The following is an 18,548-nucleotide window of genomic DNA, read 5'->3' on the forward strand; positions in this document are numbered from 1 at the left end:
TGAAAACAAATGTACACACAGTGTATTCTTTAACTAATACATGCATTAATTACTATAAACAATATCCATGGTGAGCTGAATTCGAATGGGGAATGCTGTGTCGAGAAGGAATCAAGTTGACCTGCGAGCGTAATCAATGAAAGAGCCAAGATCACAAAGAGTGGGATCACTCGTGAGTCACCGTTTCACTCTGAGCAGTAGAGGAGCAGAGAGTGGCTGGCAGGACCTAGTTCGCAGAGTCAAGAGCTGTAGGTGAGGCGGGTGGTGAGTGTCTGCCAGGAGCTAGTTCACGTGCAATCCGTTCTGTCTGGACTCAGGAGTGGTAGGAGAGCAGTGGCGAAAGAGCCTCGCGAGTTAATTCCTTGAGCTCTATCAGTTCCAGTGAAGTGCTGAGGCGGTAATGCAGCATTATGTAGAGATGAGCTATCTTTGATTTCTATACTTTTCATGGCTTATGAAAGCTGCTCACAACAGTAAGGTATGTAGACACATACATACATATCTCCCTCAGCATATTTTTCTCCAGATTGAGATGAATTTCTTACTCTAATGGTTAATGCCATATAGATTATTTCAACAGTTGTGTGGGACACTGTTGCACTGTCTACCCAAGAACTTCCATTCCATCACTGATGACACTCGAGAGACATTTCGGATCTAAAGAGCTACTGCTTCTTTTTTCTGAGTCACCAGTCACCCACTTCATAGAAGGATCTAGCTCAATGAATTAGTTCAGGAATGAATCGCCCATATCTAATAGTAATGCGGCACAAGGTGGCAGCACTGTTGACCTTGTGCAGGGATGCGGTTTGCGAGAGTGCAGTGGAACAGAGGAAGGGGAGAGGCTGGGGAAGAAGGAGTGGGTGTGGGAGGAGTGAATTTAGAGGCTCCAGTGGCAGGTAGGAGGTAGGTGTGGGGCAGGTGACTACCAAAGATCTGGGCCAGGAGGATTACAAGAACAAAGGATATGTTGCAAGGATTTTATTTTATTTAATTGTGTCCAAGCCATAGATAACCCACATATTACATATACACACAAATACAAATACAATACACATATGTATAAGTAAAACAAACCCAAAATGGGGAGTCACATTACAATATGGCAAACGCTACGGCAGTGGCAGTTAAATGCGCTGAATTTTGGCGGGACGTGATATGATGATGATTGCAAGGATAACTCCTATATACATAGTTCAGGAAAGCTGGTGCTGTGGGTAAGGATCCAGATAGCTTGAGTTGTGAATTAGCCATTGAAGTCAAGTAGGTTTTGCCAAAAAACGTGTTCTGCCAGTGGGTGGTCAGGGCAGTCACCTGTAGACGGTGGCCATTTATTTGGTTGGTGGTCATGCACAAATAAAATGCTGTGCAGAAATTGCAACAGAGCTAGTATATGACATGGCTTCTTTCACAGGGGTTCCTGCTTCTAATGGTATTCGATAAGCCTGTGATGCGGCTGGAGTTAGGATGTTGTGGGTGGGTGAATTGGACAGGTGTTGTACCTGGGCCTTTCACAGGGATATGAGCAGTGTGGCGTGGGTTTGGGAGTGGTTGTGGGATTGGTATAGACTAGAATATTGCTGCATAGAATTGGTAGTTGGTGGAATGCCACTTAGGTGGTGTTGGGAGGGTGTTCCTTATTTTGCAACAGCTGAAGTCATGATGGAGCATATGATTCAGTTTTTGCAGTCCGGATGATATTGGGTGATGCGAGGATTGCTCCTTTGCAGCTGGTTAATGAGGGTGGTGAGAGTATTAGATGCATGAGGAAATATGGTGCGGAAAATCTGTGGACCATTTTTGGTGCTGTAGTCGATTGGTGTAAGTTCATCCCTGAGTGCTAGCAGATTTGTTGCCAGCTTTCAACCTCGCCACACGGCACAGCTGATGGTGAGACATTGCTGGCCATGCAGTCCTGCCTTACGGCGTACTTGTCTTACAGCAACACTGAGCCAATACCATAGAGAAGTTTACAAAATCACATTACAAGAGGTAAGCGTGCAAAGCTGCCATGCGCACCCCACTTTCAGGGATCAATGCTGACTCAACTATAGTGCCTGTCTGTGAATTCTTCAGTGAGACCATAAACACACTGGGAAAGATAATTCTTGTCACTACAGATGTGCTGCTCACAGTTGGCCAGACTATAAGTATGAATCGAAGGGATGACAGCTGTCAAAATGCAGACATCATTACAATTAGTGTGTTTAATATGGATCTATCAGAGAGGAGGCGGTCAGCATCCAGGAAGGTGCCATGTTAGGCTGAGGAGGCCAAGGTGAAGTGAATGGGAAAGATGGTGTTCAGGCTCCGCAGGAATAAGGATAGTTGTGCCTTGTCCAGATCATGAAGAATCATCAATGAACTAGAAGCAGACATAGGGATTGGAGTTTTGCGAAGCTAAAAAGCTTCCTCTAGATAGCCCATAAACAGCTTAATGTAGGAGGGTAAATAACTGAAGAGCAGTCCAAGAGAAAACAAATCCATAGTGAGGTTCTGATGAATGAGATAGAGAGAAGGTGTAGGGGACTATTCATGGTAAATACAGCACTGGCCTCTGAGATGCAGAGTTGTTCCTTTTATATTCAGACCACCAAAAGAGGCATTGCCGACAAGAAACAATGAGAGTTGCGTCTGGAGCCCCAGACTGGTAGTGTCCATGATGTGCACAAATAATTAAGTGGTCCATGAAAAAGTCGGGGAGGGGGGGGGGGGGGGGACACCAAAATTATCCAACAGTTCAGATGATAAAAATATTAATGTACCAGTATTACTCATAATGTTTTTAAGTTTGACCAGAATTCTCCAGCAGTCTGTCCCCTGTACAACTTGAACATCCATGGACATTCAGTCTGCAGTGGTGAGGAGCACGTGATCACATATCCCGATATTTTAATGACTATCTTCACAGACATTAGTTACCTTGACAGAAACTTCTCCGATCACAGCATCTTATACCCAGAACATTCCATTCTTTCATAGAGTGCATACTGTATTATCCCTTGTAAGCCACCATCTCAAACGTACTCACCTCACTATACACAAGGATTTCTTCTTCCTTACAATACTTTGAAGTGAGAATTGCCTCATTGCTGCCGGCCGAAGTGGCCGTGCGGTTAAAGGCGCTGCAGTCTGGAACCGCAGGACCGCTACGGTCGCTGGTTCGAATCCTGCCTCGGGCATGGATGTTTGTGATGTCCTTAGGTTAGTTAGGTTTAACTAGTTCTAAGTTCTAGGGGACTAATGACCTCAGCAGTTGAGTCCCATAGTGCTCAGAGCCATTTGAACCATTTTGCCTCATTGCTCATGCACCCTCTTTGCTTCCTTCTTTGTCTCACCACACTTGCCATTCCCCTACCCTCCACTCCACTCACAGAATAAAAATTTGAAAATTGTAAAGGTCCCCATACAGTTATCATGTAGTTGCACTATTCATGGCTCCAGAACATTGATCAAGTATTTGATCATTTTGAATATCCAGTGTTATATCTATGACAATATTACGAGAAGGATAGGTTGCTACTCACCATATAGAGGAGAGAGATGTTGAGTCGCAGACAGGTACACTAAAAAGACTGCTAAACATGTGAGGTTTTGACCAAAAGGCCTTCTTCTAAAGTGGACAACACACACACCCATTCATGCAGGCACAACTCATATACACACACATGACCACTGTGTCTGGCCACTGGGGCCAGACTGTGAGCAACTGTGCATGATGGGAGAAGCAACATGGGTGGTTGGGGTAAGGAGGAGGCTGGGGCAGGGAGGGAGGGAGGAAGCAGGTTAGGGGTGGGGGACAGTAAAGTGCTGCTTTTGGGAGTGTGGGGCCAAGGTCGGGCAGCTAGATGCAGTTGGGAGATAAGACTGGAGGAGGGAGGAGGTAGACGAAAAAGGAGAGAAGTATGGGCGAGAGAGAGAGAGAGAGAGAGAGAGAGAGAGAGAGAGAGAGAGAGGTGGGTGTATTTGTGGACTAGAAGGCTACGTAGTGCTGGAGTATGAGTAGGGAAGGGGGTAGGTGGTTGAAGGACAGGGACTAATGAAGGTAGAGGCCTTCCCTGCCCCACTCCAACACTATACAGCCACCAACACATCCACTAGTGTCTCTTTCCGCCCCCTCTCTCTTTTCCCCTCCTCTACTTCTCTCTTCCCCCTTCCCTCATCTTTTCCACCAACCCCCCCTCCTTCTCCCCTCCCCACCCAACCTCCCAGCTGCATCATTTAGCTGCCCAACCCTGTCCCCACCACATCTCTGCATGCTCCCACAAGCAGCACTTTACCCTGCCATCCCTCACCCTCTCCAACCCAACCTCCTTTTTAGCCCCTGCCTCTCCATTACCCCCACCACTCAGATTGCTTCTACCATCACATGCAGTTGATTACAGTCTGGCCTCAGTGGCTAGAGACAGTGATCTTGTGTGTGTGAACTGGGTGTGCAAGAATGTGTGTGTGTGTGTGTGTGTGTGTGTGTGTGTGTGTGTGTGTACTTTTGAAGGAGGTCTTTCAGCTGAAAGCTCGTATGTTTGACTGTCTTTTTTGATGTGCCTGTCTGCAACTCAATGTCTCCTCTATATGATGAGTAGCAATCTATGCTTTTCATTAATTCCATTCTGGATTTTCAGTATTATATCTAATTATTTTTGTACAGCTGAGATGGTTGCAGTTTGAAGAGAATAATATGAAGAATAGTATGTTTTCTTTAAATAACACCTTATATGATTATGCAAATTTTGTAAAGTAAAGTTGTCCTCAATCTCAAGTTTGGTTTCAACACTACATGGTCCTGTTGCAGGTGGTGAGCTGTTGCCTCCCTCCAACCTCTGAACTAACTTATCCTGCAAATAATAGGGGTACCTACAATTTAATATGAAATCTAAACCGTGGTGCAGCTTGGAACTTTTTGTACTAACAAATCATTGCCATTGAAGTTTATGAAAATAATTTGCTTTATGTATGATATTCATAACAACATTTGCACAGGAATGAGGGGTGGAGAAAAAAAATTGTTTAATTTTCTCCCAGAATACATGCCAGGAAAAACTGAAGAATCACAATTTGTTTCTTATAAAAGAATTTCCTTAAGAGATATTATGTGTGTAGTTGTTGTAATTAAGCCTAACTTTCCTACTGCCTTTCGAGAAATAATTAGACTTTTATATTATAGAATTTTGGGCAATACATTGTCACTGGTTTGTTTCAGGGCAACTATTTTTATGTTGGGACAGACAATAATAATGTTCAGGCATATACCTTCCCAGATGCGAACAGAGACCAGATTGTTACAAGATTTTCTGCTCCTGTGACCCATGTTGCTGTTAGTGAAAATGGGAAGAAAGTCTTTTCTGGGTCATTGTAAGTAATTCAACTTGTGTAAGACATTTTGTTTTGTCAGAAACATATGACAGCACCTGACAAATTGTATTTTGTAGTGACACGGAGATACACATCACAGATTTGGACACGTCTCAGTCACAGGTATTGAGTGGGCACACTGCACCTGTTCTCTCTGTTGCAGTCGACCCTGCAGAAAAATATTTGGTAAGTTTCTTGAACTTCTATGATTAGATTAGATGTACTTTTCATTCCAATTGATCCATAGTGAGGGGGTCCTCTGGGAAGGACCTTCTCCATATTCCAATAAAACTTGCCACCAAATATTAAATGTTCAGTGCAGTAAGGTGCATATGATAATTTTATGGCTGTTGTAGCCATGCACCATCAAATAAAAAAATAAATTAAAAAACATTTTACAGCACTTATTATAAATAATCACATTAGTGCACAGACAGTACAGATGTCAGATTTTACTCAATATTAGCATGTGATATTATTAACAACATACATGGACCTTGCCGTTGGTGGGGAGGCTTGCGTGCCTCAGCGATACAGATGGCTGTACCGTAGGTGCAACCACAACGGAAGTGTATCTGTTGAGAGGCCAGACAAACATGTGGTTCCTGAAGAGGGGCAGCAGCCTTTTCAGTAGTCGAAGGGGCAACAGTCTGGATGATTGACTGACCTGGCCTTGCAACATTAACCAAAATGGCCTTGCAGTGCTGGTACTACGAATGGCTGAAAGCAAGGGGAAACTACGGCCGTAATTTTTCCCGAGGGCATGCAGCTTTACTGTATGGATAAATGATGATGGCGTCCTCTTGGGTAAAATATTCCGGAGGTAAAATAGTCCCCCATTCCGATCTCCGGGCGGGGACTACTCAAGAGGACGTCATTATCAGGAAAAAGAAAATTGGCGTTCTACGGATCGGAGTGTGGAACGTCAGATCCCTTAACCGGGCAGGTAGATTAGAAAATTTAAAAAGGAAAATGGATAGGTTAAAGTTAGATATAGTGGGAATTCGCGAAGTTCGGTGGCAGTAGGAACAAGACTTTTGGTCAGGTGAATACAGGGTTATAAACACAAAATCAAATAGGGGTAATGCAGGAGTAGGTTTAATAATGAATAAAAAAATAGGAATGCGGGTAAGCTACTACAAACAGCATAGTGAACACGTTATTGTGGCCAAGATAGACACGAAGCCCACGCCTACTACAGTAGCACAAGTTTATATGCCAACTAGCTCTGCAGATGATGAAGAAATGTATGATGAGATAAAAGAAATTATTCAGCTAGTGAAGGGAGACGAAAATTTTAATAGTCATTGCTGACTGGAATTCAAGAGTAGGAAAAGGGAGAGAAGGAAACATAGTAGATGAATATGTATTGGGGCTAAGAAATGAAAGAGGAAGTCGCCTGGTAGAGTTTTGCACAGAGCATAACTTAATCATAGCTAACACTTGTTTCAAGAATCATGGGAGAAGGTTGTATACATGGAAGAATCTACATCTACATCTACATTGATACTCCGCAAGCCACCCAACGGTGTGTGGCGGAGGGCACTTTACGTGCCACTGTCATTACCTCCCTTTCCTGTTCCAGTCGCGTATGGTTCGCGGGAAGAACGACTGTCTGAAAGCCTCCGTGCGCGCTCTAATCTCTCTAATTTTACATTCGTGATCTCCTCGGGAAGTATAAGTAGGGGGAAGCAATATATTCGATACCTCATCCAGAAACGCACCCTCTCGAAACCTGGCGAGCAAGCTACACCGCGATGCAGAGCGCCTCTCTTGCAGAGTCTGCCACTTGAGTTTATTAAACATCTCCGTAACGCTATCACGGTTACCAAATAACCCAGTGACGAAACGCGCCGCTCTTCTTTGGATCTTCTCTATCTCCTCCGTCAACCCGACCTGGTACGGATCCCACACTGATGAGCAATACTCAAGTATAGGTCGAACGAGTGTTTTGTAAGCCACCTCCTTTGTTGATGGACTACATTTTCTAAGCACTCTCCCAATGAATCTCAACCTGGTACCCGCCTTACCAACAATTAGTTTTATATGATCATTCCACTTCAAATCGTTCCGTACGCATACTCCCAGATATTTTACAGAAGTAACTGCTACCAGTGTTTGTTCCGCTATCATATAATCATACAATAAAGGATCCTTCTTTCTATGTATTCGCAATACATTACATTTGTCTATGTTAAGGGTCAGTTGCCACTCCCTGCACAAAGTGCCTATCCGCTGCAGATCTTCCTGTATTTCGCTACAATTTTCTAATGCAGCAACTTCTCTGTATACTACAGCATCATCCGCGAAAAGCCGCATGGAACTTCCGACACTATCTACTAAGTCATTTATATATATTGTGAAAAGCAATGGTCCCATAACACTCCCCTGTGGCACGCCAGAGGTCACTTTAACGTCTGTAGACGTCTCTCCATTGATAACAACATGCTGTGTTCTGTTTGCCAAAAACTCCTCAATCCAGCCACACAGCTGGTCTGATATTCCGTAGGCTCTTACTTTGCTTATCAGGCGACAGTGCGGAACTGTATCGAACGCCTTCCGGAAGTCAAGAAAAATAGCATCTACCTGGGAGCCTGTATCTAATATTTTCTGGGTCTCATGAACAAATAAGGCGAGTTGGGTCTCACACGATCGCTGTTTCCGGAATCCATGTTGATTCCTACATAGTAGATTCTGGGTTTCCAGAAATGACATGATACGCGAGCAAAAAACATGTTCTAAAATTCTACAAGAGATCGACGTAAGAGATATAGGTCTATAGTTTTGCGCATCTGCTCGACGACCCTTCTTGAAGACTGGGACTATCTGTGCTCTTTTCCAATCATTTGGAACCCTCCGTTCCTCTAGAGACTTGCGGTACACGGCTGTTAGAAGGGGGGCAAGTTCTTTCGCGTACTCTGTGTAGAATCGAATTGGTATCCCGTCAGGTCCAGTGGACTTTCCTCTATTGAGTGATTCCAGTTGCTTTTCTATTCCTTGGACACTTAGTTCGATGTCAGCCATTTTTTCGTTTGTGCGAGGATTTAGAGAAGGAACTGCAGTGCGGTCTTCCTCTGTGAAACAGCTTTGGAAAAAGGTGTTTAGTATTTCAGCTTTACGCGTGTCATCCTCTGTTTCAATGCCATCATCATCCCGTAGTGTCTGGATATGCTGTTTCGAGCCACTTACTGATTTAACGTAAGACCAGAACTTCCTAGGATTTTCTGTCAAGTCGGTACATAGAATTTTACTTTCGAATTCAATGAACGCTTCACGCATAGCCCTCCTTACGCTAACTTTGACATCGTTTAGCTTCTGTTTGTCTGAGAGGTTTTGGCTGCGTTTAAACTTGGAGTGGAGCTCTCTTTGCTTTCGCAGTAGTTTCCTAACTTTGTTGTTGTACCACGGTGGGTTTTTCCCGTCCCTCACAGTTTTACTCGGCATGTACCTGTCTAAAACGCATTTTACGATTGCCTTGAACTTTTTCCATAAACACTCAACATTGTCAGTGTCGGAACAGAAATTTTCGTTTTGATCTGTTAGGTAGTCTGAAATCTGCCTTCTATTACTCTTGCTAAACAGATAAACCTTCCTCCCTTTTTTTATATTCCTATTAACTTCCATATTCAGGGATGCTGCAACGGCCTTATGATCACTGATTCCCTGTTCTGTACATACAGATTCGAAAAGTTCGGGTCTGTTTGTTATCAGTAGGTCCAATATGTTATCTCCACGAGTCGGTTCTCTGTTTAATTGTTCGAGGTAATTTTCGGATAGTGCACTCAGTATAATGTCACTCGATGCTCTGTCCCTACCACCCGTGCTAAACATCTGAGTGTCCCAGTCTATATCTGGTAAATTGAAATCTCCACCTAAGACTATAACATGCTGAGAAAATTTATGTGAAATGTATTCCAAATTTTCTCTCAGTTGTTCTGCCACTAATGCTGCTGAGTCGGGAGGTCGGTAAAAGGAGCCAATTATTAACCTAGTTCGGTTGTTTAGTGTAACCTCCACCCATAATAATTCACAGGAACTATCCACTTCTACTTCACTACAGGATAAACTACTACTAACAGCGATGAACACTCCACCACCGGTTGCATGCAATCTATCCTTTCTAAACACCGTCTGTACCTTTGTAAAAATTTCGGCAGAATTTATCTCTGGCTTAAGCCAGCTTTCTGTACCTATAACGATTTCAGCTTCGGTGCTTTCTATCAGCGCTTGAAGTTCCGGTACTTTACCAACGCAGCTTCGACAGTTGACAATTACAATACCGATTGCTGCTTGGTCCCCGCATGTCCTGACTTTGCCCCGCACCCGTTGAGGCTGTTGCCCTTTCTGTACTTGCCCAAGGCCATCTAACCTAAAAAACCGCCCAGCCCACGCCACACAACCCCTGCTACCCGTGTAGCCGCTTGTTGCGTGTAGTGGACTCCTGACCTATCCAGCGGAACCCGAAACCCCACCACCCTATGGCGCAAGTCGATACTAGATACTAGAAGGTATCAGATAGATTATATAATGGTAAGACAGAGATTTAGGAACCAGGATTTAAATTGTAAGACATTTCCAGGGGCAGATGTGGACTCTGACCACAATCTATTGGTTATGAACTGTAGATTAAAACTGAAGAAACTGCAAAAAGGTGGGAATTTAAAGAGATGGGACCTGGATAAACTGAAAGAACCAGAGGTTCTACAGAGTTTCAGGGAGAGCATAAGGGAATAATTGACAGGAATGGGGGAAAGAAGTACAGTAGAAGAAGAATGGGTAGCTTTGAGAGATGAAGTAGTGAAGGCAGCAGAGGATCAAGTAGGTAAAAAGACGAGGGCTAGTAGAACTCCTTGGGTAACAGAAGAAATATTGAATTTAATTGATGAAAAGAGAAAATATAAAAATGCAGTAAATGAAGCAGGCAAAAAGGAATACAGACGTCTCAAAAATGAGATCGACAGGAAGTGCAAAATGGCTAAGCAGGGATGTCTAGAGGACAAATGTAAGGATGTAGAGGCTTATCTCACTAGGGGTAAGATAGATACTGCCTACAGGAAAATTAAAGAGACCTTTGGAGAAAAGAGAATCACTTGCATGAATATCAAGAGCTCAGATGGAAACCCAGTTCTAAGCAAAGAAGGGAAAGCAGAAAGGTCGAAGGAGTATATAGAGGGTCTATACAAGGGCGATGTACTTGAGGACAATATTATGGAAATGGAAGAGGATGTAGATGAAGATGAAATGGGAGATACAATACGGCGTGAAGAGTTTGACAGAGCACTGAAAGACCTGAGTCGAAACAAGGCCCCTGGAGTAGAAAACTACTGACGACCTTGGGAGAGCCAGTCCTGACAAAACTCTACCATCTGGTGAGTAAGATGTATGAGACAGGCGAAATACCGTCAGACTTCAAGAAGAATATAACAATTCCAATCCCAAAAAAAACAGGTGTTGACAGGTGTGAAAATTACCGAACTATCAGTTTAATAAGTCACAGCTGCAAAATACTAACGCGAATTCTTTACAGGCGAATGGAAAAACTGGTGGAAGCCGACCTTGGGGAAGATCAGTTTGGATTCCGTAGAAATGTTGGAACACATGAGGCAAGACTGACCTTACGACTTATCTTAGAAGCAAGATTAAGGAAAGGCAAACCTACGTTTCTAGCATTTGTAGACTTAGAGAAAGCTTTTGACATTGTTGACTGGAATACTCTCTTTCAAATTCTAAAGGTGGCAGGGGTAAAATACATGGAGCGAAAGGCTATTTACAATTTGTACAGAAACCAGATGGCAGTTATAAGAGTCGAGGGACAAGAAAGGGAAGCAGTGGTTGGGAAGGGAGTGAGACAGGGTTGTAGCCTCTCCCCAGTGTTGTTCAATCTATATATTGAGCAAGCACTAAAGGAAACAAAAGAAAAATTTGGTGTAGGTATTAAAACCCATGGAGAAAAAATAAAAACTTTGAGGTTTGCCGATGACATTGTAATTCTGTCAGAGACAGCAAAGGACTTGGAAGAGCAGTTGAACGGAATGGACAGTGTCTTGAAAGGAGGGTATAAGATGAACATCAACTAAAGCAAAACAAGGATAATGGAATGTGGTTGAATTAAGTCGTGTGATGCTGAGGGAATTAGATTAGTAAATGAGACACTTAAAGTAGTAAAGGAGTTTTGCTATTTGGGGAGCAAAATAACTGATGATGGTCGAAGTAGAGAAGATATAAAATGTAGACTGGCAATGGCAAGGAAAGCGTTTCTGAAGAAGAGAAATTTGTTAACATCGAGTATAGATTTAAGTGTCAGGAAGTCATTTCTGAAAGTATTTGTATGGAGTGTAGCCATGTATGGAAGTGAAACATGGACGATAAATAGCTTGGACAAGAAGAGAATAGAAGCTTTCGAAATGTGGTGCTACAGAAGAATGCTGAAGATTAGATGGGTAGATCACATTGTTGTGACAGTGCCACGACATTTAACAGTGCCGCCACGACAGTACACGCAAACGGCGATAGAGGCGCTCCGCAACTCGCCTGAGCTCGGGAGCGCCACCTAGCTACGAACGGCGCCGGCTGCATGTCACGGCACGGCAGTCGAGTGAGAGATACTGAGTTGTTATCATGTAGCCAGCTATTGTTTCTAAGTAGGTGATTAAAGCTTATAACACTTTTTGGCGACGAGGATGGGATATTTTCACTGCATTGTGGATTTGTGTGTTCGTGACGGGGCAGACATGGAACAGCTTATGCAAGCGCTCATTGAACAACAAACACAGCTGACGGCTGCTATTCAGGTGCTGTCGACGTCGCTTACTCATCGTCTGTCTTCCTCTTCTCCGCCTCCATTCCCTCCTTACGACGAGGCCGCTGAAGACTGGGAGGATTATGAGAAGCGTTTGCGGCAACACTTCTTGGCTTTCGGCGTTGTCGATGCTCCTATGTGTAAGTCGTTATTTCTATCTTGGATTTCTCCACGGATCTATCAGCTGCTATCTCAGTTAGCCCCTCTGCGGGAACCTGCCTCTCTGTCCCTCCAAGAAATGTGTGACTTCTTGTCTAACTATTACCGAAAAAACACCCACGTCGTTGCCGCCCGCGTGGCGTTCTACCGGTGTCATAAACAGCCCCATCAATCTTACCGGGCTTGGGCGGCGGAACTACACGATCTGAGTAGGAAATGTCAGTTTGTCACGGACACTCATCATGAGTCTTATGCTGATTCAATGGTTAGGGATGCTATTCTACGGCTTGCTCCTGATAAAGAAGTTCGGCAATATGCCCTACAACTGCCAAACCCGTCGTTGTCGGAAGTTCTAAGCATCGCTCAATCCTTTGAAGTGTCTCACACTGCTGGCGCGCAAATAGACGCGTGGTGTGATGTAGGCGCTGTACAGTCAACTTTCGACACGGACAATTTGCCTGTTTCACAGGAGAACGAAGATGTGGCGGCAGTTCACTCGCGTAAACAACGTCGCGTTGGGCCGCAACGATCGCAGCGAAAACAGCAACCACAGAAGCAGGTTTGTTCCGCACTTCCTTCTTGTCCACATTGTTTCGTACAGCATGACAGGGCCGCGTGTCCAAAGCGTTGGGCCACATGTAATTCATGTAGGGAAAAAGACCACATTGCTTCTGTGTGTCAGTCCCCTAAAGTTCCTGTCGACGAGGACGAGGCATCGGACGTGGATGTTAACTGTGTGCTTTCTCAAACAAATAAGTTGTTTATTACTGTTCGTGTTCTGGATAAAGACATTCGCATGCAAGTGGACACTGGCTCGGCAGTAACTCTCATTAATTCTCGCACGTATTTGGAGTTGGGCTCCCTTCCCTTGTCTCCAGTTACACGAAATCTGAGAACTTATAATAAACAGAAAATTCCTATCATTGGCCAGTTTGATGCTTCCACTGGCTACAAGTCTGTTGTTAGGCCCCTCACGTTTTATGTGGTGGATCTTGCGGGCACTGATAACCTGTTCGGTTATGATGCTTTCCAGTTGTTCGGTTCTCCATTGATGATGATGTGCACCTCATATCTGAGGATATTCTGTATCAACAGCTGGATGGATTGTGTTCTGAATTTTCGTCCGTGTTCTCTGCTGGTCTGGGTCATGCCAAGGACTTTGAAGCCCACATTACTCTTAAACCTACAGCTCGCCCTAAGTTTTTCCGGGCATGCCCTATTCCAGTGCCGTTGCGTGCACCTGTCAAGGCTGAGATAGACAGGTTAACAGCTTCAGGGATTCTCCTTCCTGTTACCTCCAGCAAATGGGCATCACCAATCGTGGTGGTTTCTAAACCAAACGGGAGTCTGCGATTGTGTGGTGATTTTAAAGCCACTGTCAAAGCTCAGAGCCTCATTGACACTTATCTTCTTCCCCGTCCTGAGGAGTTATTTACCAAGCTCGCTGGGGGCCAGTTCTTTTCCAAACTTGACTTATCGGAGGCGTACCATCAGTTGCCGTTGGAAGCTTCTTCCAAGGATTTTCTCGTCATCAACACTCATTGTGGGTTGTATCAGTACCAGCGGTTACCATTTGGTGTCACTAGTGCGCCGGCCATTTTGCAGCGGTTTTTGGAACAGCTCACGGCTTCCATTCCCGGCTGCATAAACTATCTGGATGACATTGTTGTCACGGGGGCCTCCACTGAGATTGCTTATTATCACAAATTCATTCCATCCGCGGCAGCGGTAGCTCATCCTCTGCATCAGCTGTTACGCAAAAACGTCCCTTTCTGTTGGTCCGACGAGTGTGAGCAGGCTTTTGTCCACCTGAAGACTCATTTGCAGTCGGCGCCTTGTCTTGCCACATTCCGTCTGGGTCAGCACTTGGTTTTGGCGACTGACGCGTCACAGTATGGCCTAGGGGCTGTTCTCGCCCATCGGTATGAGGGTGGGTCGCCTATGCTTCCAAGACCCTCAACGATGCGCAACGACGTTACTCTCAAATCGAAAAGGAGGTGCTCGCTATCATTTATGCTCTAAAAAAGTTCAGTGTTTTTTTGTATGGTTCTAAGTTTCACCTCTTCACCGACCACAAGCCGCTGGTCTCTCTGTTCAGCCCATCGGCGTCGCTTCCGGATAAGGCAGCTCACCGCCTGCAACATTGGGCCTTATACTTATCTCATTTTCACTATGAGATTCACTATCGCCCCACGGCCCAGCACGCCAACGCTGACGCATTGTCGCGATTGCCGATGGGCCCCAACCCGGTTTTCGATCGTGATGAACTACTCTGTTTCCACATTGATGAGGAAGAACGTCGTGCGGTCGAGGGTTTTCCACTTACAGGTTCACAGGTTGCGTCGGCTACTGCGCGGGACTCGGTCCTGCGTCAGGTGTTGGGTTTTGTTCAACGGGGTTGGCCGGACAGGACCAAGGGCCGGGCATCGGATCCCCTTCGCAACTTCCATGCCTTGCACCTTCGTCTGTCTGTTCATGATGATGTTGTTCTTCTGGCCACGGATGGCGCATCTCCACAGGTCGTGGTGCCAGCCTCTCTTCGCAAAGATGTTCTCAAACTGTTGCATGAAGGCCATTGGGGGATTTCTCGGACCAAGTCCCTGACCCGCAGGCACGTTTATTGGCCCGGTATTGATTCGGACATCGCTCACATGGTTGCTGTGTGTGGTCAGTGTGCTCAACAACTGGCTGCACCTCGTACAATGCTCTCTCCATGGCCTGATCCGGCGCAGCCATGGGAACGGGTGCACGCTGACTTTGCCGGACCCTTCCTCGGTACTTATTGGCTACTGTTGATTGACGCCTTCTTGAAGTTTCTGTTTGTTGTTCGATGTCCGTCGCCCAACACTGCGGCGATGACGCTGGCTTTGTCCAAAATCTTTGCGCTAGAAGGTCTTCCATCCACGATCGTCACGGACAATGGCCCTCAGTTCTCTTCGCAGGCCTTCCGTGATTTTTGTACTGGACAAGGGATTCATCATGTTACAGCACCGCCCTTCCATCCGCAATCGAATGGGGAGGTCGAGCGCCTTGTCCGCACTTTCAAAACCCAGATGAAAAAAATTCCTTAGTGATTTTTCCACAGATGACGCTCTGCTGCATTTTCTGAGTTCTTATCGCTTCACGCCTCTGGGTGATCGCAGCCCTGCTGAACTCTTGCGTGGCTGCCAACCGCGCACTCTACTGCACCTGCTTCACCCTGTCAGGCCTTGTGCTGTGTCCCCTAGTGCAGGAAAATACTCGGTGGGTGCCGACGTGTGGGCACGAGGGTATGGATCTCGCCCTAAATGGATTCCAGGGGTGGTCAAGGCTCTTCGCGGCCCCCGGCTTTGTGAAATACGTACGGACGACGGCATGGTTGTTCGCCATTACGACCAGATGCGCCCACGAGTGGTGGCCACACCGATGCCACCGCCCCTTCCTTCGCCTCCACCAGCCCGAAAAACCAGTCCTGTCGCTGCTGCCGATCTACCGTACGTGTTGATGCAGCCGACGTCGCTACCGCTTCCGAGTACGCCGGAACCGGCCCCAGTCGCGACGCCGCATTCTCCGGGACCCATCTTGCTGGAGCACACCCCCAGGTCCATGACACCTATGGATGCTGCTCCGGAGTTTTCACCCATTATCTCGTCCAGGAGGCACGTTCCACGCACGAGCTTCCGTCCTGGACATTTTCGACCATACTCTCGTGTCTCTCCGCAGGATCTTCTCGGGGCCTCACAAGAGACCATGGATGTCTCCGCAATGTCCATGTCTCCAAGGAAGTGGGTGTTTTTTTTTTTTTCAAGGGGGAAAAGTGTTGTGAAAGTGCCACGACATTTAACAGTGCCGCCACGACAGTACGCGCAAACGGCGATAGAGGCGCTCCGCAACGTGGCTGAGCGCGGCAGCGCCACCTAGCTACGAACGGCGCCGGCCGCATGTCACGGCACGGCAGTCGAATGAGAGATACTGAGTTGTTATCATGTAACCAGCTATTGTTTCTAAGTAGGTGTGTTTGAATATCCACGCAATTATTGGTGATTAAAGGTTATAGCACATATAACTAATGATGAAGTATTGAATAGAATTGGGGAGCAATTGTGGCGCAACTTGACAAAAAGAAGGGACCGGTTAGTAGGACATGTTCTGAGGCATCAAGGGATCACAAATTTAGCATTGGAGGGCAGCATGGAGGGTAAAAACCGTAGAGGGAGACCAAGAGATGAATACACTAAGCAGATTCAGAAGGATGTGGGTTGCAGTAAGTACTGGGAGATGAAGAAGCTTGCATAGGATAGGGTAGCATGGAGAGCTGCATCAAACCAGTCTCAGGACTGATGACCACAACAACAACCACAACAACAACAACATGCATTAGTCGGTTCTGCTAAGTAATTCATCAATGGAGTAGAAGGAGTTGGCCACCAGTAAATCCTGTACTCTTCTCAAACTTAACTTTACTATTAGTTAAACTTTTAATGACTATTGGCATGTTATTGAAAATGTGTATTGCTGAATAGTGGACTCCTATCTGAACCAAAGGAAGTGACTTTAAATTGCTGTGAAAGTTATTCTTATTTCTAATATTGATTCCATGAACTGAAGTATTGGTTTGAAAAAAAAATTAATTAATTAAATATTTTAATGATAAATTTCATTAAGAAATAAATATATTGGGAAACAGTAGCTAGTACCCACAGTTCCATAAATAGCTCTCTGCTGGACATTCTTGAGTTCACCTCACAAATAATTCGTATTGCACGTTTTTGGGCTCAGAAAACTTCAGCTTGGCTTGATGTGTTACCCCAGAAAATGATCCCGTATGACATTACGGAATGAAAGTAAGCATAGTACATTAGCTTTCTTATTTTTATATCACATATGTAAGTCCACTGCTCGTGGTCTCGCGGTAGCGTTCTCACTTCCCGAGCACGGGGTCCCGGGTTCGATTCCCGGCGGGGTCAGGGATTTTTCCTGCCTCGAGATGACTGGGTGTTGTTGTGTCGTCTTCATCATCATCATTCATCCCCGTCACGGTCAGAGGAAGGCAATGGCAAACCACCTCCACTAGGACCTTGCCTAGTACGGCGGTGCGGGTCTCCCGCATCGTTCCCCTACGCTCCGTCACGGAGTATGGGACTTCATCATCATCATCATGTCTGATAACATTCAAAAATCAAATAGAGATTTGTTTAGGTGCTTCAGCAATTCTGTAGTATGGTACTGTCAGTTAAATTTATTATCGAGCTGTAATCGCAAGAATTTAACGTTGTCAACTTTTTCTATCTGTTTGCCATATACTAGCAGGAAACCTTTTACAAATTGTGAACTGCATATATGGTAATCACACAAATGTAGTGCACACTTTTTTTTTTACCATACGAAGCACTCAAAATTGGTGTGCGCGTAAGATTTGATGGCGCATTAGATTTGTGTACGAACTTGACTCATTCACCTGTATTTCTTATCCTATGTCAGGGGCGGGCAAACGTTGCACGCGGCTCATGAGCGCACAGCGCTGCACGTGTGCTGCTTGCGTGCAATCTTCGACTGGGGCAGTGGCGACAGCCGGCAGGTTGTGGCAGTGTAGTACCAGGCTAAGTTGCGGACGTTGATGTGCACCGACCACTACATAGTCAACGTTGTATTTCAAGAACCGGAAAATGCAGAGTGAAACAAGGAAACGGAGAAGTGGAGATTTGCTATCTTTTAAAAAGTAATGGGAGAATCATTTTTTCTTTGTGCAAAAACGTGAAAATTCAAAATGTTTAATATGTGGCAGTATTCTTGCTGGTCAGCGGAAGTTTAGTATTGAAGGCCATTATAACAAATTTCACAAGGACGAGTACAATTTATTGTCGGATTCTGAGCGGATGGGGAAATTGACTGAGCTTAAGAAGAGCGATCTGACGATACTAGATGAATCTGTCGTAGTTGCTGTGGTCACTAGAGGTCTGCGACTTCCTTCGTCATGTCTCTCATGTAACTGATTTAACATTTTATGGAGCACTGTTTTCAATTTTTCAGGACGACAACAATAATAGCCCAGCGGTACGAGCTTAATATAGCGAGAGCTGGAAAACCATTTGCTGAATTAGTAAGTGTCGGTTAAGAGCAAATATCAGTGATGAAAATTTAAGTAACTGCTTGCGTTTGTATGTAGAAATTTTGTTCCACTCCACCTGTGATAATTAAATAAAACATATCGTAGGTAATAGGTACTCTTTCAAACCACAATATCTTTCAAGCACTACTA

General features: G+C 45.1%; 1 protein-coding gene across 1 annotated transcript in view; it reads left to right on the plus strand.

Moving 5' to 3' along the window:
* The window catches only part of LOC126458086 (WD repeat and HMG-box DNA-binding protein 1), a 219,437-nt gene that overhangs the window by 24,026 nt on the left and 176,863 nt on the right, over nucleotides 1-18,548 (plus strand). Inside the window, exons 3-4 of the mRNA XM_050094903.1 lie at nucleotides 5,201-5,352; nucleotides 5,430-5,538. Of these exons, the coding sequence (XP_049950860.1) occupies nucleotides 5,201-5,352; nucleotides 5,430-5,538 (261 nt within the window). The remainder of the gene's footprint in view (nucleotides 1-5,200; nucleotides 5,353-5,429; nucleotides 5,539-18,548) is intronic.

This window comes from Schistocerca serialis, chromosome 2 (assembly GCF_023864345.2).
Source record: "Schistocerca serialis cubense isolate TAMUIC-IGC-003099 chromosome 2, iqSchSeri2.2, whole genome shotgun sequence".
NCBI lineage: Eukaryota > Metazoa > Arthropoda > Insecta > Orthoptera > Acrididae > Schistocerca > Schistocerca serialis.